The sequence below is a fragment of the Epinephelus lanceolatus genome, chromosome 19 (genome assembly GCF_041903045.1).
Source record: "Epinephelus lanceolatus isolate andai-2023 chromosome 19, ASM4190304v1, whole genome shotgun sequence".
Taxonomy (NCBI): domain Eukaryota; kingdom Metazoa; phylum Chordata; class Actinopteri; order Perciformes; family Serranidae; genus Epinephelus; species Epinephelus lanceolatus.
Genome location: NC_135752.1, coordinates 38117188 through 38140443, shown reverse-complemented (window position 1 = coordinate 38140443; position 23256 = coordinate 38117188). Strand labels below are relative to the sequence as shown.

General features: G+C 37.4%; 1 protein-coding gene across 1 annotated transcript in view; it reads right to left on the bottom strand.

Moving 5' to 3' along the window:
- Window positions 1-14300: 14300 nt before the first annotated feature.
- Window positions 14301-23256, bottom strand: part of LOC117269780 (zinc finger SWIM domain-containing protein 6) — a 60257-nt gene continuing 51301 nt past the window's right edge. The window contains exons 11-14 of the mRNA XM_033647082.2: window positions 21817-21974; window positions 20639-20802; window positions 20473-20554; window positions 14301-17059 (exon numbers count right to left, since the gene is read on the bottom strand). Coding sequence (XP_033502973.2) covers window positions 16197-17059; window positions 20473-20554; window positions 20639-20802; window positions 21817-21974 — 1267 coding nt within the window. The 3' untranslated portion in view covers window positions 14301-16196. The remainder of the gene's footprint in view (window positions 17060-20472; window positions 20555-20638; window positions 20803-21816; window positions 21975-23256) is intronic.

The window sequence follows — 23256 nt, the reverse complement described above, 5'->3', positions numbered from 1 at the left end:
TAAATCCGACATACTAAACCTTCAAAACGATCTTTAGCTCATGGTCTAAAGTGGTAGTTCCCAACTGGTCCAGCCACAGGGTCCAGATTCTTCCTTAGTCATTAGTTCAAGGTCCACACAGTTTTAATGTATTTAGCATCATACTTGTATTTGGCCATGTCACCAAGTAGCTTTTCATCCTCTCACTCTCTCTACAGCCAGAAACGGCACGTCAGAATGAAAGCTCAGTGCTTGAAATTCACAGTACTTCAAAATAAAGTGTGTTGTTTGTACAAATTTGACACGTTTACGAGTCACCTGTGGTCCTTCGGAATGGGCCTGTGACCAACCAGTTGGGAACCACTGGTCTAAAGTGCATGGTGCAAGTACATTTAAGGCGTGTCCAACCACCTTTGCTTGTTAAATATTGCTCAATTTAGGCAAAAATTAAGGTGCGATGAGCAAAGAGGTTTAATTAGTCCCTTAATTAATCATAGGTGTGTCGATGTGTGTTTTGGACATAACTGTAAATTCAGCCATCAGAAGGTTATTTCCCATTCCCTTTAGAAGCAGCAAATCTAAAAACTGTAGACATAAACTTGACAGAAAAAGGGAACTAAACTTTTAGCTTCTGAAATATACAATGAAGTTATGCTGCTCCTCTTGTGTAAATGTGCACAGCATCTCTCTTGATGTGGAGTCAGACAGCAGCTCTGCTCTGATCTCTGCTGTGTTCGTAGTTTTTCGATAATGTCATTAATATTTTGCTCATTAATGATGTATTAATTCACCCATCTGCAACCCATCCATGTGTCTGTGTTTGTAACAAGCAGAGTGTATGAGCGTTTGGAGCCACACATCTTACTATCTGAATAATGCTCCTTTTAAATAATGGGTAAACACTGCGCCATTCTGACTTTAGACCAGGTTTTTGTTGGTCAATGGAGTGAATAGCAATCTGCCAACAAGGCGCCTGACCACACCTCATTTTAGGCCCTCATTTTTAGGCCCATGAGCACAGGAATGGGCACAAGTACATGCAGAAAATGACAACTGGGTTTGTCTGAAACTACCAAAAACAGTTGCACTGCGCTGTGTGCCAAGTGTAAGAATCAACCCCTATATTCAAGAATTCACTTGAGGGGCATTCTGTCAGAAATCAGTCACTGTCTGACCTCACCCCTTTAAATTTAGTTAGGACTGCACTTATCAGTTATGTTTTTCTCGATTTATCTCACATTATTTTTTCCATTAGCCAATTATTCTAATAAACTGTAACAGCCTGTGACATTAGTTTAACTCATTTCTCACTTGTTCAAAAACAGAAAATATAAAACGGTTGAACAACGTAACCTGACACATGGTGTAACATTTTGCAGCGGTGCAAAAAGTTGAAGTGACCGCTACTAACAAAAACATGCTCCACGTGTTGATAATCCTGATATGTCATGCTTGGGCGGGGACAAAAAGTAAACAGGACGGCGCTGTCTGTTGGCGTCTTGACAAACTGCTCTGGGATGCTTTTGCTTCAAGTGTCCGTGCGCAACAGTTGTGCTCCTGTGACGAGCCATTTTAGCTCGGCTGCAGCTTATTCTTCGGAGGAATCCATGCTTTGACAGGGTGCCGCTCACTATGTTGCATTGCACATTATTCAAATCGATGTATTTCTGTAATCAGTGACGTCAGTTACATTGATGAATCGCCCCAGTCCTAGATTTCAGCAACACACAAGTAAATGAAGAAACATCTTCACCAATTTGACAACACATACACAGCATTTAGATTTTGTTGTGAGTTTCTGGCAGCGCTTTTTTGTGTTTGCTAGCTAGCTACTGAAGATGTAGTGTAGCGACCCCCGTTGTTGTTCTGTGTGTGTGTGTGTGTGTGTGTGTCTCTTCCTCTCTCTGCAGGCACCCTGGGTGATGTAGCAGCCTTTAGTCTTTTTGTTGACCCTCTGATCATTTCATGCATCCAACACATTCACACACACTCCATTTACACAACATGTCAACATGCACAAGGGTCCTCAAAGTTGACCCACATCTGATGACCACCCTGCATCAAGACACAGATATCTTCCTCAAAAATGAAAATAACAGATTGTTTTATCTTATTATTAGAAAGTTTACAAACGAGGTTTTCATAACTTTAATAGATTTGGTCCAAAATAAATAAATTAGCAACATAGGGGATTATTTTTGTCTTTAAAGGTAATTGAAAAAGGTATAAATGTGTACATTTTTTCCTTTTTTGAAATATCTCCTGAAGTTTTCTCTCTGAAAACAGACATGAGAAAGCAAAATTTGATGAAAGTCACACTTAACTTAAAGATAGTGCACCCAAAAATGAAAACTCAGCCATTATCTACTCACCCATATGCCGAGGGAGGCTCAGGTGAAGTTTTAGAGTCCTCACATCACTTGCAGAGATCCAAGGGGAGAGGAGGTAGCAACACAACTCCACCTAATGGAGGCTGACGGCGCCCCAGATTCAAACGTCCAAAAACACATAATTGAAACCACAAAATATCTCCATACTGCTCGTCCGTAGTGATCCAAGTGTCCTGAAGCCCCGACATAAAAAGTTGTTTGGAAAAACGTTATTTGAACTCTGTTTTTAGCAGCTGTTGTGGTTTCAATTATGTGTTTTTGGACGTTTGAATCTGGGGCGCCGTCAGCCTCCATTAGGTGGAGTTGTGTTGCTACCTCCTCTCCCCTTGGATCTCCGCAAGTGATGTGAGGACTCTAAAACTTCACCTGAGCCTCCCTCGGCATATGGGTGAGTAGATAATGGCTGCATTTTCTTTTTTGGGTGCACTATCCCTTTAATCTAAATTTGTGATATGCAGATTTATGTCTGGTGTCAATGGGTGCGAAGGCAGTCACACAAAATGGCTTCCATCATCACCCACATGAGGATTTCCCACCACAACATCAGCATTTCTGCATGTGTGTGTTGTGGTTTCAGCAGACGCCCAGTCTAATTACCTAAATTGGTGTGACAGTCATGGTGCATTAAATCAATGGGATTAAGGACACACCAGCTCTGACATGGATTAGAAACAGAGCTGCTGAAACCACAACATCTCTGATGATAACCTGCACTGCTTAAACTGCTGCTGATCTCATTCACAAGATAAATCACATGCAAATAATGTTGTTGGTCATCTAATTTGAATAAACAAACAGCGTCAGTAAATTCCTTCAAACTCAGTTTGCATTGCTCTCAGCCTCAAAGCCACTGAGGGCTGTAATCTGACCGAGGATCTGTAGTTTGGGGCCACTTGTGTTGTGGGGCAGGTGGACTGTTCTCCCTGCAGTCACCCCACTGAGCTGTCATTTGCATACAGGATCAGATTATCATTACATTATGTATTCCAAGGACAAGCCTGAGCGTGATGGATGATTGGTGCAGTCGAGTAATCTTCACCAAGGTCCTTTGTCCATCCTCGTATTTCTGCCTGGAAACAAACCTGGGGCGGCGGTGATGTACCGCTCTGCTGCTCCAGGGTCAGACTCACGGCTTCGGTTATATCTGAGGCACCATGCATTGTTTTTAATTAAGTTATCTTACAGTGTAGATTCCTGTAGATGTTAGTCATGTTCATACTCAGTGGAAACAATGGATGCTGGCTCTGTGTGTGGAAACAGAAGTCATTATTTTCTAAGCACAAATAGCAAAGTTTTTCCAGATGCAGTGATGGAAGAAGTAGTCACATGTTTTACTTGGTATTCTTTAACCTGGACCATATTACCCATGGTTGTGTCAAAATGACTAATGGGAACTACAGTTATTGAAATCAGTCCAGCTGTAAGATCCTTTTTGTTTAACCAGAAACAGCCCTGAAATCGCTATTGCCAATCCCACCAGACTCCATTTAAATAAACCATGATTTTATCATCATTAAACACACTTCAGTTAAAGTCAACACAAACCAAAAAAACTCATAAAAAACATCTTGGTTCGTATTTCCACTGTTCAACAATCTCCAGCTCTGGTTTGGTTTAAATTAACCCTTAACTCACCCAGTTAGATGTGACAACATGCTGCCTCTATACACACTAACATGACTGTTTATTTAAATGGAGTCTGGTGGGTTTGGTGACGGTGATTTCAGGGCTGTTTCTGGTTAAACAAAAAGGATCTGACTCTTTAACACAAAGCTCTATCTCTGTAGGGATCCTTTCATAATGTTGCCAGACACATAACAATAATCTGAGCCTGTCAGTGACAAAAACAACCACTTTTAGCGGACGTGCATTGGCGGTGCGAACATGCCACAAGTGGGTACATTGCAGCCCTCTCACTTAATACTGGACCGGTTTTAAAAACTGTTGTTCCCATTAGTCATTTAGACACAAAAAGATGGGAAAATATGGTCCAGGTTGAAAAATACTAAAGGTAAAGTAAAAGTAGCAGAACCACAGTGTAGAAATACTCTGTTACAAATCATGCATTCAAAACCGTACTCAAGTAAGTAAGGGCCCTGAGGCTCTGGAACGGTCTGCCCAAGGAAATCAGGTCGGCCGAGTCAGTGATCTCTTCTAAGTCCCTTCCTTTTGTTGTCAAATATATTTATTACTTTTCTTCTCTTTATTAACAACATTGAACAGCTCAGCACAACACTGGTGTACACATCCGTCGCAACAGTACGATCCATAGGTGCAGTGTCGATAAGTCAATCCAGCAGAATGCTTGAAAGTGTTGAAGCCACAGTATAGTTTGAATCGTCCCTTTGTAGAATGAAGCAAACAGTTCAGGTACTCCACAGGAAAACTGATGATCTTATGCCAGTTTGCCTTAGAAGGTGGTTTATCACTTATCCATGACAAGAAGATATCTAAGTCCCTTCTTAAAATGTACTTTTATGGTAGAGCCCTTCCTGATTTTACTTGAGTTTTAAGTTCATTTAGACTATTTTAATTCCTTATTTTTTGTATATCTAAGTGTTTTTATCAGTTCTTTAATGTTTAAATATCTTTTATTGAGCAGATGGGTTCCACATATAATCCACATCTACATTTACGGCTCATTTTCCGTGACATTACAGTTGTGCGCGATACCCTGAGATCAATAGGAGATCAAATGTTGCAATAAGGTAATAAAAAATAAGTGCAATTACATCAAGATAAAATAATTTACCCACAACACTCCTCCCACAGAGACCCATCACTCCTCAGTCATCTCAGTTGTTGTGCAGTGTGTGCTACGGTTGGACTGTTGCACCAGATTTGTGGTTGCAAGATATGATATGAGGGGTTTCCAGGTTTTATTGAATCGCTGGAGTCTTTCAGGGTGCATCTGATCAGTTCTTTTAAAAGTTGTTTTAATTATTGACATGTGAAGCACTTTGTGTGAAAAGTGTGAAAAGATAAAAGTTATTATTATTATTTTTATCATAAAAGTACAAAAGTAAGCATCAAAATAAATTTAAAGTACCAAAAGTAAAAGTATTCATTTTGCAAATTGGCCCATTTCAGAAAGATATCATTTTAAAAAATTAATTTGTTCATTACTATAATATAATTTGTTGTAAAAAATAATCTGAATTTGCAAAGTGACAAGTAACTAATGTTGTCAAATCAATGTTGAGGAGTAAAAACTACTTACATGTAGTGGAGTAGAACTTAAAAGTAGTATAAAACAGAAATACTCAAAGTACAAATACCTCAAAACTGTATATGAGTGCAGTTCATGAGTAAATGTACTTCGTTACATTCCACATCTGTCCACATGGAAGATGCAGAAACTGTGTAATATGTAAGCTTTTTAAAATACTGTATTGTAGGACAGCATCATGTAGATTTACACTGTGTTCAGAATATTAGGGAAAAAAAGATGCTGAATGGAAACTTGACTCAAACTTTTTCTCAGAGTCAATCAGTTAAACATGAGATGTTTCCATTTATCTTTAACTATTAAATCAGAAAATATCCTCTACAATAATTCTGAAATACAAAACTAACATGGTGTGTAAAATATTTGATCTCACAGATGCTTCATAATAAATTCTGACATCTGATCTCATGAGACAAACCATCTCTGCAGTTCCCATCACAGACAGATAATACGGAGCTGGTGGCTTCACCAGTAAGGCAGCAAGAGTGGAATAACAGGCCGGTCCACACAGGATATGTGTGATTAAAGGTGATAACATTTATCTGTGGTGCCAGTTACACAGATGGGGTTACAGAAATAAGCTGCTGGCTGGTTACGGGATACACTGTGATCCACGTAGGAACCGTTTTGTTGTGTGTGTGTGTGTGTGTGTCCAAAAAATAGCCCGAAGTGGCGATGGCATGTAGGGTTAAGTGCACAGAGATACAACATGATATATGTGTGACTGACTGACTAATGCTGGTGAGAATCACAAGATCAGCTGCTGCTGCAGCTACAGGCCTTCTGAAAGTTAGAAGTAACAGAGAGCTCAGAAACATTTCCATGAAGTGTTCAAGTATACTGGAAAATATTCATACGAGCCTCCTGGCGTGGGATGATTCTGACTGTCATCGATTAAATGCTTGAGTCTTGATCAAATGAAAATCACGTCCGGCATCTCGAGATGTATCTGTAATCAGAGCAGATATTTAGGTGCTGCAGCAGCACAGGGACAGAAGTATGATAAGTAAATAAGATGTATGGAGAACAGTAAAAAAAAAAAAAAAGAATAGAATTAGAAGTACATAAAATAAGCGTAGAAATAAAAATACAAGAGCAATTAAATGCAAAAATACAAGGCAAGCAGAACACAAACATACAGTACCCACAACCAGTGTTGTACACTTGTTTAAGGAATACTTCACCTGCCAAATGACCATGTGTGTATAATATATCATGTTAAGGTGCGGACACACCAAACCGACATCAAAGAACTAGCGGCGACGAAAGCCAACTGTTGCGTCGTCTACGTCGCCTCACGTCGCCCTGTGTCAGCTGCATTTGAACACACTACACGGACTACATCCGACGGCCAAGTAGCACGTACGTTCTGCGCCTGCGTGAGAGAGAGCGGAGTGAGAGAGTGGTACATCCTGTCAGCCGAGGGGTTTCCTATCTGTGCAGCCGAGCACCGCAGCACCTCCACGGACTATTACATCCAGACGGTCCCGGTGTTTCCTCCGCAGGCTCCACTTCACTCAGCTGCCCGATAAACCCGCTGCTTCTTCCCACTTTAACCTGAATAACAAACCAGGGCTCGGTGCTCCGGTTGGAGGCTAACTGGCTGTGCGTCCCTCCGTCATGCTGCGGCTAACGCCCCGCTAGCCACTCCCAGCTAGCCATTTGAATCCAGCCGGGGCTAGCTGGGAAGCTAGCGGAGGCTAACTGGCTGTGCTTCCCTCCGGTCATGCTGCGGCTAACGCTCTGCTAGCCACTCCCAGCTAGCTCCGGTTTGTTATTCAGGTTAAAGTGTGAAGAAGCAGCGGGTCTGTGGGGCAGCTGAGTGAAGTGGAGCCTGAGGAGGAAGCACCGGTTAGCCCCGGTTTCACTACAGGCAGATTCACTCGCTACAGGGGCGAGGAAATAAAACCTGAACAGCCAATCAGAGTGATCTCTCTCACCGACAAGCTCCGCCGCCGATTCAACATGCTCAATCAGCTGAAAAGCCGACCGACGCCAAAGGGCCGACGGTGCGGGACACACCGCAAAAACTAGGCCAACAGACGCTCACCAACGGCCCGACTTTGGTCGACGGCCGACCGTCAGCTTGGTGTGCCTTTATTCTCCCCATTTTAGGTTGAATTTGTGAAGATTTTTTTTTCGCATGCCTCTACTGAATGAACAATCCAAAACCTGAGAAAATTCTTGATGAATTTAAGTCATAGGCAAACAGGTTGAACAACAGTCTACATCCAAAAATCTGTTTACAAGCTCAAATTTTACAAACACAACTCGAGCAGTTTAAGTTTCATTCATACACTCGTATGCTCAGTACTTCCCAAACAGACACCCCTCTCTGACAGGGAACTGCACTCAAAGTGAAACTAAACTATGCTCTCTTCAAAGCCAGACTCCGTTGACAAAAACATATATTTTACCTCACAGAACACAGGAGCTGCTGGTCTACTGCTTCCTCAATGTGGAAGTTAGTTTGTGTTATTGTGTGACTTTGATGAATCTGAACTAACCATTTAGGGCTGCTGTCAGCCCTAGGGGGCGATCACACAGAAATGAGACGCTAGAGACGCGGACGCTTCAAAGACGCTTGAAATGCTGGAAGTGCTTATTCAATGCGCACTAGCTACTGGCGTCTGACGCTCAAAAAGTTGAAAATATTTTAACTTTTCAGCGTCTACGCGTCTCTAAAAACGCGCATCTAAAAAGAAGCGTCTACAAAAACGCGTGTCTAAAAAGAAAAATAAATAAAAATAATGGGAAAAACAAAGGTTCATCATGAATCCAAATGGTCACTTTGGGGGTTGAAGAATTCCTTTAATTTACTGTAAGAACTAATATTTCAGTCGTGTCTCAATGTGACATACTGTGTGATTAAGTTGCAGCAAATTGTAGTACATTTAAGGCTAATATGATTTCATACAAGTGTAACATTGAACACCAGAATAACATATAATATGATGAAGTAATGATACTTTGTGTTTCCTTCTATACAAACATAATAATATAATATTGTATGATATAGAAAATATAATAAAAACTAGAGTGAAATGTAGTAAATATAACACAATAATGTAATATAATACAGCAATAAAACACAGAATGTAAGATATGAAAAGGTATATTATTATGGTTACAGTATAATATATAATAAATATATTAAGATATACACATGCTTAATAAATCTTGGTGTTAAATGCACCTTGTCCTCATAATCAATCAGGCAGCAGTCTACTGTACTTCACCAGTTTAAACATTCAACAGCAGACAGATGTGTTGAAATACAGTTGCAGTATGAAACAGATGACGCAGCAAACACCAACTTAGTCAACTATAGTCTGTCGTCTGGAGGACCATATTTCCATCATCTAATGGTCCTTTGTTTCCTCAACAAAACTTCCTTTTGGTAAGAGCTTCCTGCCTGTACCAGGCCCCTGACAGCAGACAGGAAATGGGATAAGGAAAGCTTAAAACTCCCAAATTATCTTTGCAGGAAGTAAAATGAGCACTAAGAGAAATTATGACGTCCTTCTCGGGGGCATTAATCTGACAGTCGTTCACCCTCAGACCAAACTCAACTTTAAAAACATTAAGATAAACATCTGTGTCAACTTCCTGCTGCTGCTGCACTCATGTACAAAAATACAACTAGTTTTGATAAAGAAATGTAATGGGATAGTTGTAAGTAGTTGAATTAACCCCTGCAGGTACCTCAAATTTGCTTTAACAACACTTCAGTTAATGTACTTAGTTACTTTCCACCAGCAACTTAGAGAAGAGAACAACAGTAAGAACAAAGTGAGACTTTAAGTTTAAGTTAAAGTGCTGAATTTAAATGAAGTTAAAGTATCTAAGTATTATCGGCAACATTTACTCGAAGTATTAAAAATGAGAGTACTCTGTGCAGTAAAATGTTCCCTTCCAGTGTTTTACTATTCTCTCTGATGATTAACGTTACTGCTACTGTTGCATTTTACTGCTGTACATGTTTAAGGTTGTGCTCATTTTACCTGTTAATATACTGCTGGGAAAGTACGATGACTTTTATAGTATTTTTATGACAAAATATTCTGTGACTTTTTTAATAGATTTGTTATACTATGATTATTAATGATTTTTTTTCTACATGCAACTATAATGTTGGCATTTTTTTATGACATCATACACCGTGACTTTTTTACATGATTTTGGACGACATGCTATACTATGATTTTTTTCATGATTTTGGACGACATGCTATACTATGTCATTTTTTTCATGATTTTGGACGACATACTATACTATGTCATTTTTTTTCATGATTTTGGACGACATACTATACTATGTCATTTTTTTTCATGATTTTGGACGACATACTATACTATGACTTTTTTTCATGAGTTTGGACGACATGCTATACTATGTCATTTTTTTCATGATTTTGGACGACATACTATACTATGTCATTTTTTTTCATGATTTTGGACGACATACTATACTATGTCATTTTTTTTCATGATTTTGGACGACATACTATACTATGGCTTTTTTTCATGATGTTGGACGACATGCTATACTATGTCTTTTTTTTTTTTCATGGTTTTGGACGACATACTATACTATGTCATTTTTTTCATGATTTTGGACGACATGCTATACTATGACTTTTTTTCATGAGTTTGGACGACATACTATACTATGACTTTTGTTTTCATGATTTTGGACGACATATTATACTATGACATTTTTTTTTCATGATTTTGGACGACATGCTATACTATGATTTTTTTCATGATTTTGGACGACATACTATACTATGACTTTTTTTTCATGATTTTGGACGACATACTATACTATGATTTTTTTTCATGATTTTGGACGACATGCTATACTATGTCTTTTTTTTCATGATTTTGGACAACATGCTATACTATGCCATTTTTTTCATGATTTTGGACGACATACTATACTATGTCATTTTTTTTCATGATTTTGGACGACATGCTATACTATGACTTTTTTTTCATGATTTTGGACGACATACTATACTATGATTTTTTTCATGATTTTGGACGACATGCTATACTATGACTTTTTTTCATGATTTTGGACGACATGCTATACTATGATTTTTTTCATGAGTTTGGACGACATCCTATACTATGTCATTTTTTTTCATGATTTTGGACGACATGCTATACTATGACTTTTTTTTCATGATTTTGGATGACATACTATACTATGACTTTTTTCATGATTTTGGACGACATGCTATACTATGACATTTTTTTTCATGATTTTGGACGACATACTATACTATGACTTTTTTTCATGATTTTGGACGACATACTATACTATGTCATTTTTTTCATGATTTTGGACGACATGCTATACTATGATTTTTTTCATGATTTTGGACGACATACTATGATTTTTTTCATGATTTTGGACGACATACTATACTATGTCATTTTTTTCATGATTTTGGACGACATGCTATACTATGTCTTTTTTTTCATGATTTTGGACAACATACTATACTATGTCATTTTTTTTCATGATTTTGGACGACATGCTATACTATGACTTTTTTTCATGATTTTGGACGACATACTATACTATGATTTTTTTCATGAGTTTGGACGACATCCTATACTATGTCATTTTTTTTCATGATTTTGGACGACATGCTATACTATGACTTTTTTTTCATGATTTTGGATGACATACTATACTATGACTTTTTTCATGATTTTGGACGACATGCTATACTATGACATTTTTTTTCATGATTTTGGACGACATACTATACTATGACTTTTTTTCATGATTTTGGACGACATACTATACTATGTCATTTTTTTCATGATTTTGGACGACATGCTATACTATGATTTTTTTCATGAGTTTGGACGACATCCTATACTATGTCATTTTTTTTCATGATTTTGGACGACATGTTATACTATGACTTTTTTTCATGAGTTTGGATGACATGCTATACTATGACTTTTTTTCATGAGTTTGGACGACATACTATACTATGACTTTTGTTTTCATGATTTTGGACGACATATTATACTATGACTTTTTTTTCATGATTTTGGACGACATGCTATACTATGTCTTTTTTTTTCATGATTTTGGACGACATGATATACTATGTCTTTTTTTTTCATGATGTTGGACGACATGCTATACTATGTCTTTTTTTCATGATTTTGGACGACATGCTATACTATGATTTTTTTAATGATTTTGGACGACATACTATACTATGACATTTTTCATGATTTTGGACGACATGCTATACTATGATTTTTTTCATGATTTTGGACGACATGTTATACTATGACTTTTTTTCATGAGTTTGGATGACATGCTATACTATGACTTTTTTTCATGAGTTTGGACGACATACTATGACTTTTGTTTTCATGATTTTGGACGACATACTATGATTTTTTTCATGATTTTGGACGACATGCTATACTATGTCTTTTTTTTCATGATTTTGGACAACATGCTATACTATGCCATTTTTTTCATGATTTTGGACGACATACTATACTATGTCATTTTTTTTCATGATTTTGGACGACATGCTATACTATGACTTTTTTTCATGATTTTGGACGACATACTATACTATGATTTTTTTCATGAGTTTGGACGACATCCTATACTATGTCATTTTTTTTCATGATTTTGGACGACATGCTATACTATGACTTTTTTTTCATGATTTTGGATGACATACTATACTATGACTTTTTTCATGATTTTGGACGACATGCTATACTATGACATTTTTTTTCATGATTTTGGACGACATACTATACTATGACTTTTTTTCATGATTTTGGACGACATACTATACTATGTCATTTTTTTCATGATTTTGGACGACATGCTATACTATGATTTTTTTCATGAGTTTGGACGACATCCTATACTATGTCATTTTTTTTCATGATTTTGGACGACATGTTATACTATGACTTTTTTTCATGAGTTTGGATGACATGCTATACTATGACTTTTTTTCATGAGTTTGGACGACATACTATACTATGACTTTTGTTTTCATGATTTTGGACGACATGTTATACTATGACTTTTTTTCATGAGTTTGGACGACATACTATACTATGACTTTTGTTTTCATGATTTTGGACGACATATTATACTATGACTTTTTTTTCATGATTTTGGACGACATGCTATACTATGTCTTTTTTTTTCATGATTTTGGACGACATGATATACTATGTCTTTTTTTTTCATGATGTTGGACGACATGCTATACTATGTCTTTTTTTCATGATTTTGGACGACATGCTATACTATGATTTTTTTAATGATTTTGGACGACATACTATACTATGACATTTTTCATGATTTTGGACGACATGCTATACTATGATTTTTTTCATGATTTTGGACGACATGTTATACTATGACTTTTTTTCATGAGTTTGGATGACATGCTATACTATGACTTTTTTTCATGAGTTTGGACGACATACTATGACTTTTGTTTTCATGATTTTGGACGACATGCTATACTATGACATTTTTTTTTCATGATTTTGGACGACATGCTATACTATGATTTTTTTCATGATTTTGGACGACATACTATACTATGTCATTTTTTTTCATGATTTTGGACAACATGCTATACTATGATTTTTTTCATGATTTTGGACGACATGCTATACTATGACTTTTTCATGAGTTTGGACGACATGCTATACTATGACTTTTTTTCATGAGTTTGGACGACATACTGTACTATGACTTTTGTTTTCATGATTTTGGACGACATATTATACTATGACTTTTTTTTCATGATTTTGGACGACATGCTATACTATGTCTTTTTTTTTTCATGATTTTGGACGACATGATATACTATGTCTTTTTTTTCATGATGTTGGACGACATGCTATACTGTGACTTTTTTCATGATTTTGGACGACATGCTATACTATGACATTTTTTTCATGCTTTTGGACGACATGCTATAATATGACTTTTTTCATGAGTTTGGATGACATACTATACTATGACTTTTTTCATGATTTTGGACGACATGCTATACTATGACATTTTTTTTCATGATTTTGGACGACATACTATACTATGTCATTTTTTTTTCATGATTTTGGACGACATGCTATACTATGACTTTTTTTCATGATTTTGGACGACATACTATACTATGATTTTTTTCATGATTTTGGACGACATACTATACTGTTTTTTTTTTTTTACATGATGTTGGACGACATGCTATTCTATGACTTTTTTCATGAGTTTGGACGACATGCTATACTATGATGTTTTTGAAAAGTTTGGACAACATACTATAATTTTTCTTTGATGATTATGGACAACATGCTATACTATAACTTTTTTTCATGATTTTGGACGACATACTATACTATGACTTTTTTCTATGATTTTGTTACATTTTTTACAACATACTACACTGACTTTTTTATGACCTTTTTTCACGACATCGTTTTCTATGACTTTTCATGATTTTATTTGACTTACTAAATTTTTTTTGAGTATTTATGACTTTAAAACATACTTTTTCCATGACTCTTATGCTATACTATACTTTAACTTTTTTTTTTTTTGTACTATAAACAACATACACTTGACCCTTAACCCTGAACTTGTTCTATTCTCAGTTCATAAAAAACACAAAGACTTCATCCTCTCAAAAAACGAATTTAATCAAAACAAAATGTTGATTCATTAACAAGTTTATAAAACAGTGATTTAGTTACATAAATAAATCGATCAGTGTATCAAATCTTAGTTCAACTTCATGAGCGTGACATGGTTGTACAATCATTTACCTAACATAATAAATAAAAAGGGAGCATATTTCTAAACAAAAGGAGCTACTGACAAGAGACGACACTGAAAGAACAGATGAAATGGGGCTTTTCAAGCACAGAATACAGTCCAGCTAAAAAAATTAAAGACACTAAAAAAAGGTTGTAACCAACATCGTATTGGCGTAAGAGAAAAGTTTGGTAGTTAGAACTCCCATTTGGTTATTTTAAAGCATTAAGACAAGGCAAGAAAGAAGGCTGTTCTTGTGTGAGGAATTCTAGAGAGAAATTAAAACAAACTGAAGAGGAGGAAAAATAAAAATATAAAAAACAGTCAAGACCGACAGTATAGAGCAACTTTCTGTCCTGCACAAAGTCGAGATGTCAGAGGAGGAGGCGTGGATATAAAACAGAGCTTTTTGTGACTGAATCACAGCAGAAGGAGACATGAAGGCAGATTTTACTTGAACATCGCAGCTGTATGTTGTCGCTGCTTTGCCTCCACAGTCGTCTCTTTCTCCCGACTCCTACAATCCTCAATACACGTCTGTGTTAGGGAGAATACACACTTTGCATGTCCACTTCCTGTCTTGGTTTCTGCAGTTCATTACATGTCCGCAGAGCCAAAAACCAGCCAGCAGTGTACTTCAGTTTCGAACTGGCCCCTGATGCGATGCAAGGCGAACGATTTTGAAGTCCTTCTGATATGTTTTTTTTGTTTGTTTCATAAAACCAAAAAGTACTGCAGCTTCAAGTATTGTGCCTTACATAGAATATTCTGTCATAAATTAGTTAACATATACATTTTTTTCCAATATTCAGACATATACTTTCATATATACAGGACAATAAAATGCTTTTGTTCTCTTTTTGTTTTTTATCTGCTTTTTTTTTTTACTTTTTTTTTTTTTTTTTTTTTAAAGAGAAATCCCTGAGAATGTATGTTGACAGTTTCCACAAGACAGTTTGTTTTTTGTTTCTGTGACTGTAAAATAAGCATACCGAATGTTTGAGACAACACTGCAAAGCCAAAACAAATATTGAACCCAGTAAAATTAATTCTGATTGTGAATTTTTCTCCTTTCACTTCACAGATCAGACGGGCGAAGGACTTGGAAGAGGGGAAAGAGTAAAGCTGGATCCTTTTAAAAGAGGTACTTGTCACTTCAGATGGAGTTTCTCCATTTGGTTTAAAGCCGTTTGTCGTCGTCTTCTTTGAGGCTGTTGAACGTTAGCTGAGGGAAGTAGGAGGAGTGCAAGGTGGACATTTTGCCACTGGACAATACAGTATAATATACTCAGTGTAAAACTCTTACTCTCTCGCTCTCATACATATATAAAGGGAAACACACAAACGTCCACTAATTGACTCCTTCTGCAAATGCAATAGTTTTATACACATCAATACCAGCTGTTGCTTTTATGGTTTACAGTGTTTTTTTTCTTTCTTCTATTTCAAACTTGTCATTTTCAGGAGAAAATTTAACCAAAACATAATTCATATCTTATTCCCATTGTCCTCAGATATCCAGTTAGTCTGAGTTCCTGCTTGGTACAACTCACAATGAATGAACGTGACTTTTCCCACATCACAGTTTAATTATTTCCCTTCAGGAAACTGTGTTCATTCTCACGTTTGACCCCGCAGTGCCACATCACAGGAATAAGATTTGCATGAAAGTTGTTTCAGAGGATTTTCACTTCAAGTTAGAAAGGATTAAAAAAAAAAAGACAAGTTTAAAAAAAAAAAAAAAAAAAGGTTTGGTCATTTCAACCAAATCTCTCTCGAACAAGCATCATGAGTTTCTTCTTGCCCTTGTAAATCTGTTTCAGGTTGTCTATGAACTGTGTGAACTGGATGTGTCCGTCGTGCGCCATGAGGAACGTCTCTCTGGCTTTGCTGAGGAACTCGATGAACTCGCTGTAGTGGCGTGGGCTGATGTGCGTCAGCCGAGAGTGTGTCGTGTTGATGTAGGCCCCGATCGTGGCATCTAGCAGCTGCCTGAGCGGAGCCTTGTCCAGAGGCATCAGCTTCCCAGAGTTCCTGCGACTGTGCAGCGCCACCATGCCTGGTGTCGTCAGCGTGCACCGCCGCAAAATGTCTGACAAGACAGTGGCGCACTTCACGCTCTTCACCACCAGGGGGATGACGGATGCCAGTTCGTTTTTCCCCAGCGAGTGGCTGAGCGCACACGCCCAGAGCACGTCGTTGATGGCCGGGTGTGTGTCTTGGTTGTAGCTGAGGTTCAGGTGAGTCATGGCTAACGTTGCTAGTTTGTACGCCCTCATAGGATAGCCGCGGTGCTCCATGTAGCGTGCTATTGTAAACAGCTGTGTGTAGTTCATTCCCGTGGCAGCCGCGTCCAGTACAATCTGATAGGCTGTCTCGAAGGCAATGTGGTCCTTCTCACAGAGAGTCAGAGCTGAGAGGGCACAGTTTTGGGGGTCCTTCATGGCACACTGCAGGGCCAGGGTGCGGGCAGAGTTGGCCAGGTTCTCCTGCTGATGGCAGTCCAAGTGCAGGCGGACGATGGTGCTGTTGGACATGACGGTGCTCGCCACGACGCTGGTGGCTTCAGTGGGGGTGAAGAGGGTGAACCAGCTCTGCATGATGCTGTCCAGCGCAAACACACCTAGATAGAGAGGAAAAGAAATGTAAGTTTGCAATTTAAATCTTAGGTCCCCTGCCTGTTTTTAAGTAAATTTAGGCGTTCCCTAAGGTTCAATCATAGGTCCTCTTCTTTTTCCATTTAACATCTGTACTGTTTTCCCTAAATATGATGTCCTCTTTCACTCTACGTATGACAGGACCATGGTAAAGCCCCATTGTTGAATCCTCAAGATAAATTCGGTGACATTTTAAAAAAAATCTTAATTGACAACAGAGAGGAAAAGAAATTTTAGTTTATGGTATTTAACTGTTGGTGTTCCTCAAGGCACAATTACAGATCCTCTCCTTTGTCCATGTTACATATTAATAATTATAATTTATATATAGATAGAGAGATAGATATCCCATGGAAATACGAAAACCAACGATGTATTTTCAGTTGTCTGGTTCAACAGTTCCTTTGGGAATTTCTTTGGTTCCAACTGAAAACATAAATCTCACAAATGTATAGAGTAATTTGTAAAAAAGATAATTAGAAGTTTCTGGTCGCTGTGATTTTCATCAAACAAGACTCCAACGGGAGGAAATTGTCAATTTGTGGGGGACTATTTTCAGTGGCGTACAAATACTTGGTGTTTGAGATAGAGTAAAAACAAAATAAACTACAATGTGTGTAGTTTATTTTGATCCGATCCTACATCCTCCTGTTTGAGTAATGTTTGCTAAAAACTAGTGTTTGGCCATTTTAAGAAATTACAATTGAATTTTTTAACATGGAACTTTGTATTTGTAAGACGTTCTTAAGGATTCAGGCCTTCAGTTGAACCACAGAACTTTTCCAAAAGACAAATTAGGGAACTGTGAAGTTTCCTGTTTAGATGTTTAGTTTTGGTATTTTTTTTAAATGTGATTTGTTGACAATAACAAAATCTAAAATGTCACCTGCCTTATCTAGACAATCTAAAGTGTGTTAAAAATAACTCTTTACTGCCAGCAAAATTCTAATGCTCCTTTTAGATACTGAAAAGATTAAAAACACTCTGCCTCTGTGAATCTAACTAAAAAACTTTATTTCCAATGTTATCTCTTGATTAACTACTGCAAAATTCAAAACAGCATATTTTAATTCAAGAAAATGTCCACAGAAGTATTGCCGCCCCTATTTTATACCTTTAGTCATTAAATGTCTCGGAAATCCCCCCAAAATAAGTACGTCACCAGTCTCTGTGACCTTTTACCTTCTAATTGGATATTCTATTTCTAATTCTCTGACCTTTTATGGTCAGGCCCCACTCTACTTCACCGACTTGCATTTTCTCAATGAGTCCATTCAAACTGTGCTCACAGAAACAGGGACTCCTTGTCACTCCTCTCACATTCACAAGAAATCATCTGGGAGGAGGGTTTTTCCCCTACAGAGCTCCGTCCCTATGGACACAGCTTCCTGTCCACAAACTCAGCCACAAACTCAGCCATTACTACCCTGCCAGTCATTCCTTCCCTCCAGCTGAGAGCCCTCCAAAATCTACTTTAAGGCCTGGTGAAGTTTGTCCTGCTTTTCTTTTACCGAGACAGTTTTACCACTACATTTACTCAAGTACTTTACTTAAGGACATTTTTCAGGTACTTGTGTTTTCAATGTATGCTTCTTTTTCCCTCACTACCTTTCAGAGACAAACATTTTACTTTATTTAAATTATTTCACAGCAACAGTTAGCAGTGTGCTCTTTTTTTAAAAAAAAAAAAATTGTGCATTGTCATAGATTCAGCTACCCCAAATATAAACATATTGATTTCCACAGGATGTTAAAAAGTATTTTAAGTTATTTAATCTATTTAGCGAAAATTAAGGCCCTTAAAAGTTTGAAAAAACAAGCTCATTTTCAATAAATTTGTATGTAAATATAGACTATTTGTCAAATAACGTTGGACGTTATATGTTAAAATTTGTGTGACTGACTTTTTTTGGACGACATACTATACTATGACTTTTTTTCATAATTTCGGACGACATACTATACTATGACTTTTTTTCATGATTTCGGACAGCATTTATACTGTGACCTTTTTTGACGACATGCTACACTGTGACTATTTTTCATGATTTCGGATGACATACAATACTATGACTTTTTTTTCATGATTTTGGACAACATGCTATACCATGACTTTTTTTCATGATTTCGGACGACATACTATACTATGACTTTTTTTTTTTTCAAGATTTTGGACGACATGCTATACTATGACTTTTTTTTCATGATTTCGGACGACATACTATACTATGACTTTTTTTTTTTTCAAGATTTTGGACGACATGCTATACTATGACTTTTTTTTCATGATTTCGGATGACATACTATACTATGACTTTTTTTTTTTTTCAAGATTTTGGACGACATGCTATACTATGACTTTTTTTCATGATTTCGGACGACATACTATACTATGACTTTTTTTTCATGATTTTGGACGACATACTATACTATGACTTTTTTTTCATGATTTCGGATGACATACTATACTATGACTTTTTTTTTTTTCAAGATTTTGGACGACATGCTATACTATGACTTTTTTTTCATGATTTTGGACGACATACTATACTATGACATTTTTTTTTTTTCAAGATTTTGGACGACATGCTATACTATGACTTTTTTTTCATGATTTTGGACGACATACTATACTATGACATTTTTTTTTTTTCAAGATTTTGGACGACATGCTATACTATGACTTTTTTTTCATGATTTCGGACGACATACTATACTATGACTTTTTTTTTTTTCATGATTTCGGACGACATACTATACTATGACTTTTTTTTTTTTTCAAGATTTTGGACGACATGCTATACTATGACTTTTTTTTCATGATTTCGGATGACATACTATACTATGACTTTTTTTTTTTTTCAAGATTTTGGACGACATGCTATACTATGACTTTTTTTCATGATTTCGGACGACATACTATACTATGACTTTTTTTCATGATTTCGGACGACATACTATACTATGACTTTTTTTTTTTTTTCAAGATTTTGGACGACATGCTATACTATGACTTTTTTTCATGATTTCGGACGACATACTATACTATGACTTTTTTTTCATGATTTCGGACGACATACTATACTATGACATTTTTTTATTACATTTTTATGAAACATACTATACTATGACTTTTTTTAAGGAAGCATACTGTACTATGACATTTTTACAACATTTTTAACGACACAATAATTATCACATACTAAAGCGACTTCTCATGAGATTTTTTGTGAACTACTATTTGAGTTGTATATGGCTTTTTAATAACGTAATATTATGACAGTTGTTCAAGAATAACTTCTAGCTGTGTATCTGCCGCTGTCACCATGTTAAGGTTCATATGACGGTGAATTACTTTTCATTAGAAAAACAAACTCACCAGCTTCAGTAGCACAAGTCACCAGCCATCGCACCATCTCTCTCCTCCGCCAGTTCAAGGTAGACAGTGTCATTCTCATCACCTGTAAGAAACACGACATTAGTTCTGAATCTGCGTGATATTATTTGTGTTAATGTGTGTTACTGTGTGTGTGTGTGTTGTTTACCTGAAGACCCAGCTCCAGGGAGACTTTGAGCAGCGTGATGTCTGGCAGGCTGTCCATGAGAGTGGCAATTTTGAAGGCATCCTGGGCCAGTTTGAAGATGTGGGATGAGGAGTGGATGTTCTTCTGGATGGACTCTAACACTGTTTCAAGCTTACGAGCATCGCCTGGTAACACAACACAACAAACAGGGACAGAGAAGTCATTCACACCTTCCAGTGTTGGCTTGAAATTCTTTACTCAAACACAGCTGGTTTATTTTCACATGACAGGACTGTAGCATTTAGGAATATAACAACTGGGGTGACAGTGTACAGACTACAACCTGTTTTTATTATGTATATACATTTCCTACATTACTGCACAACCTGTTTACATTATAGTTTATACCTTTTACCATTACTGTACATCTGTCTACCACAGTATTTTATTTTTTAACTGCTGAACTCATATCTTTGTCTTTGATTCTCATTTTATTTACATGGCTCTTTTCTTTTATATACGTATAACACAAAGAACTTGAAGAGTACTTAGTGTAGTTTAGTTTAACTCCTACGCTCGTGTTTGTACTTCCAAATATCAGACCTATCAGAGCTGTGATAAGTTACTGCTAATGCAAAGGCTTTTATTATGAAGCAGCCTCTGGAAATGAAAAGCTTTTGTCACTTCTGGTATAGACACTTTGAGAGGTGATATTCCTCAATGAAAATGGGTCAACACAAGTCACGGTGAGCTGAAAAGAGCTGCAGGTGTTTTATGGTTAAACAGCTATTTTATGACCTCCAACACATCATCAGGTCAACAACCTATTTTATCTCGTCAGTTTCATTAAAATAAGGTATTAAAGAGTCTTTCATTTCATTTAAAAAGCTCTTGCCTGCTGTAGGCAGCAACATTGGCTATAACCTTTTTTGTAAGCGTCTGTCGGCTGTCATGAGACGTTTTACACCAGTTAATTAGATGGGGAGTGCATGCACGAGGCTGTTTGATCCTTTTTGTGGAGTTTGAGTCATAACTGTCAGACATGCAGCAAACAACTATCCTACTTTAGCCAGAAAGCTCATCAACTCAAAATGGACAGTCAAAAAAAATCAGAAGCCATTTAAAAAAGTCACTTGTACCAAAAATGTACTGTCAAAAACATCCTTCCTGGGCTTGAGAACAGCTGTGTGTGTGTGTACCTTTAGCAGCAGTGAGCATGGTGGAGGCCAGTTCACACTGTTGGGTCTCTATGTGGCTGAGAGTGAACCAGCGGGGGAGGCGGTTGGGCACCACTGACACTATATGGTGAGGCCGAGACAAGTCACCGGAGGGGGCCGTGGACTCCAGGACCGGCAACCTGAGAACACAGAGAGGTGAAAATAAAACTTTATTAGACGTCAGCACTCAGGAACTGATGTGAGGAACATTTCATGAAGAATTTATTACATGTTCCTCTCATAGAATCATCAATAGTTTCCCTTCAAACATAAACTGAGGTGGATCTTCACTTCGGGACGAGATAACTGAGAATACGTTTAAAAATAACAGCTTAATTTCCCCACATACACACTCCAGTTAGACCCTGTAACAGCTGCTGTGAGACCACGTTTCTGTTCTCTAATATTCCTCCTTTGTAATTCAAGCCTGGAATTAAAAAAACATAAAGATTTACATATCATAAAAATCAAAGGGGTTTAATTTGGGCGAGAGGATATAAAGTTTCGTAACACCCGTGGCGGTCAGGGAGGAAACCAACAGCATGTATTTATTATTCACACATTTTTATAAAACTCGTTTTCAGCAGCGCTGAATTATTTAGTGAATATTCCAGCAAAAGGAAGTTTTGTCATTAAACGGCGCCCCAGATAGCTCCTAAATCTGCCGCTCCGCTCCGTCTCTGTATCCATCACACTCACTCACACACAGACCAGAGGAGGCAGAGGAGCAGAGTTACATTTAAAGGTTTGGTCCAATTCAGGGCAGAAACTCCTCGCTTCACTCCCTCTTTATTTCTGTTCCTCCTCTCAACACTTAGAATACAGCCCCTTTTACACAGAGGTGGCGCTATAGAGCTACACAGTCCCTTATTTATCCCTCCTTTGCATCTTTACACAGAACCAAACAACAGTGGCATCATCCTGCTCCAGTGTGTGATTTTAGACGGCATACCAGCATTGTGGAAGCATATGAACCTCGAGTTGGCCCCTAGTGAGACATATAACATACCCATTTGCAGCACTTCATAAACTATAAATAAATAAATTTGAACAATGGCTTAACATGTCAATAATACCATTTAAGGTCCCTGTTATATGACGGCTGATCTCGCCCTTTGCTCGGAGGGTAAGGAGCTTCCAGACCTCATTGTTTTCCCAATTTGCGGACATTTTCAGCTGCTGTTTTTCTTCTCTGAGTTAGCTGCTAATTGCTATCAGCTGCTTTTTAAACCTCCTGCAGTGTGTCGCATGCATAATATGTCGCAAAATGATCCTGTCCTGTTTATACAGGCATCGTTTCGCCGCTGTTACTACCTCCGATGCCAGCTAAAAGGTGAGACAACTCTGTCACCCAAATCACTGACTGTACCTTTTACACCGAGCGGCAAAGCGGATGACGAAATTAAACTTAATGAGGCAGTG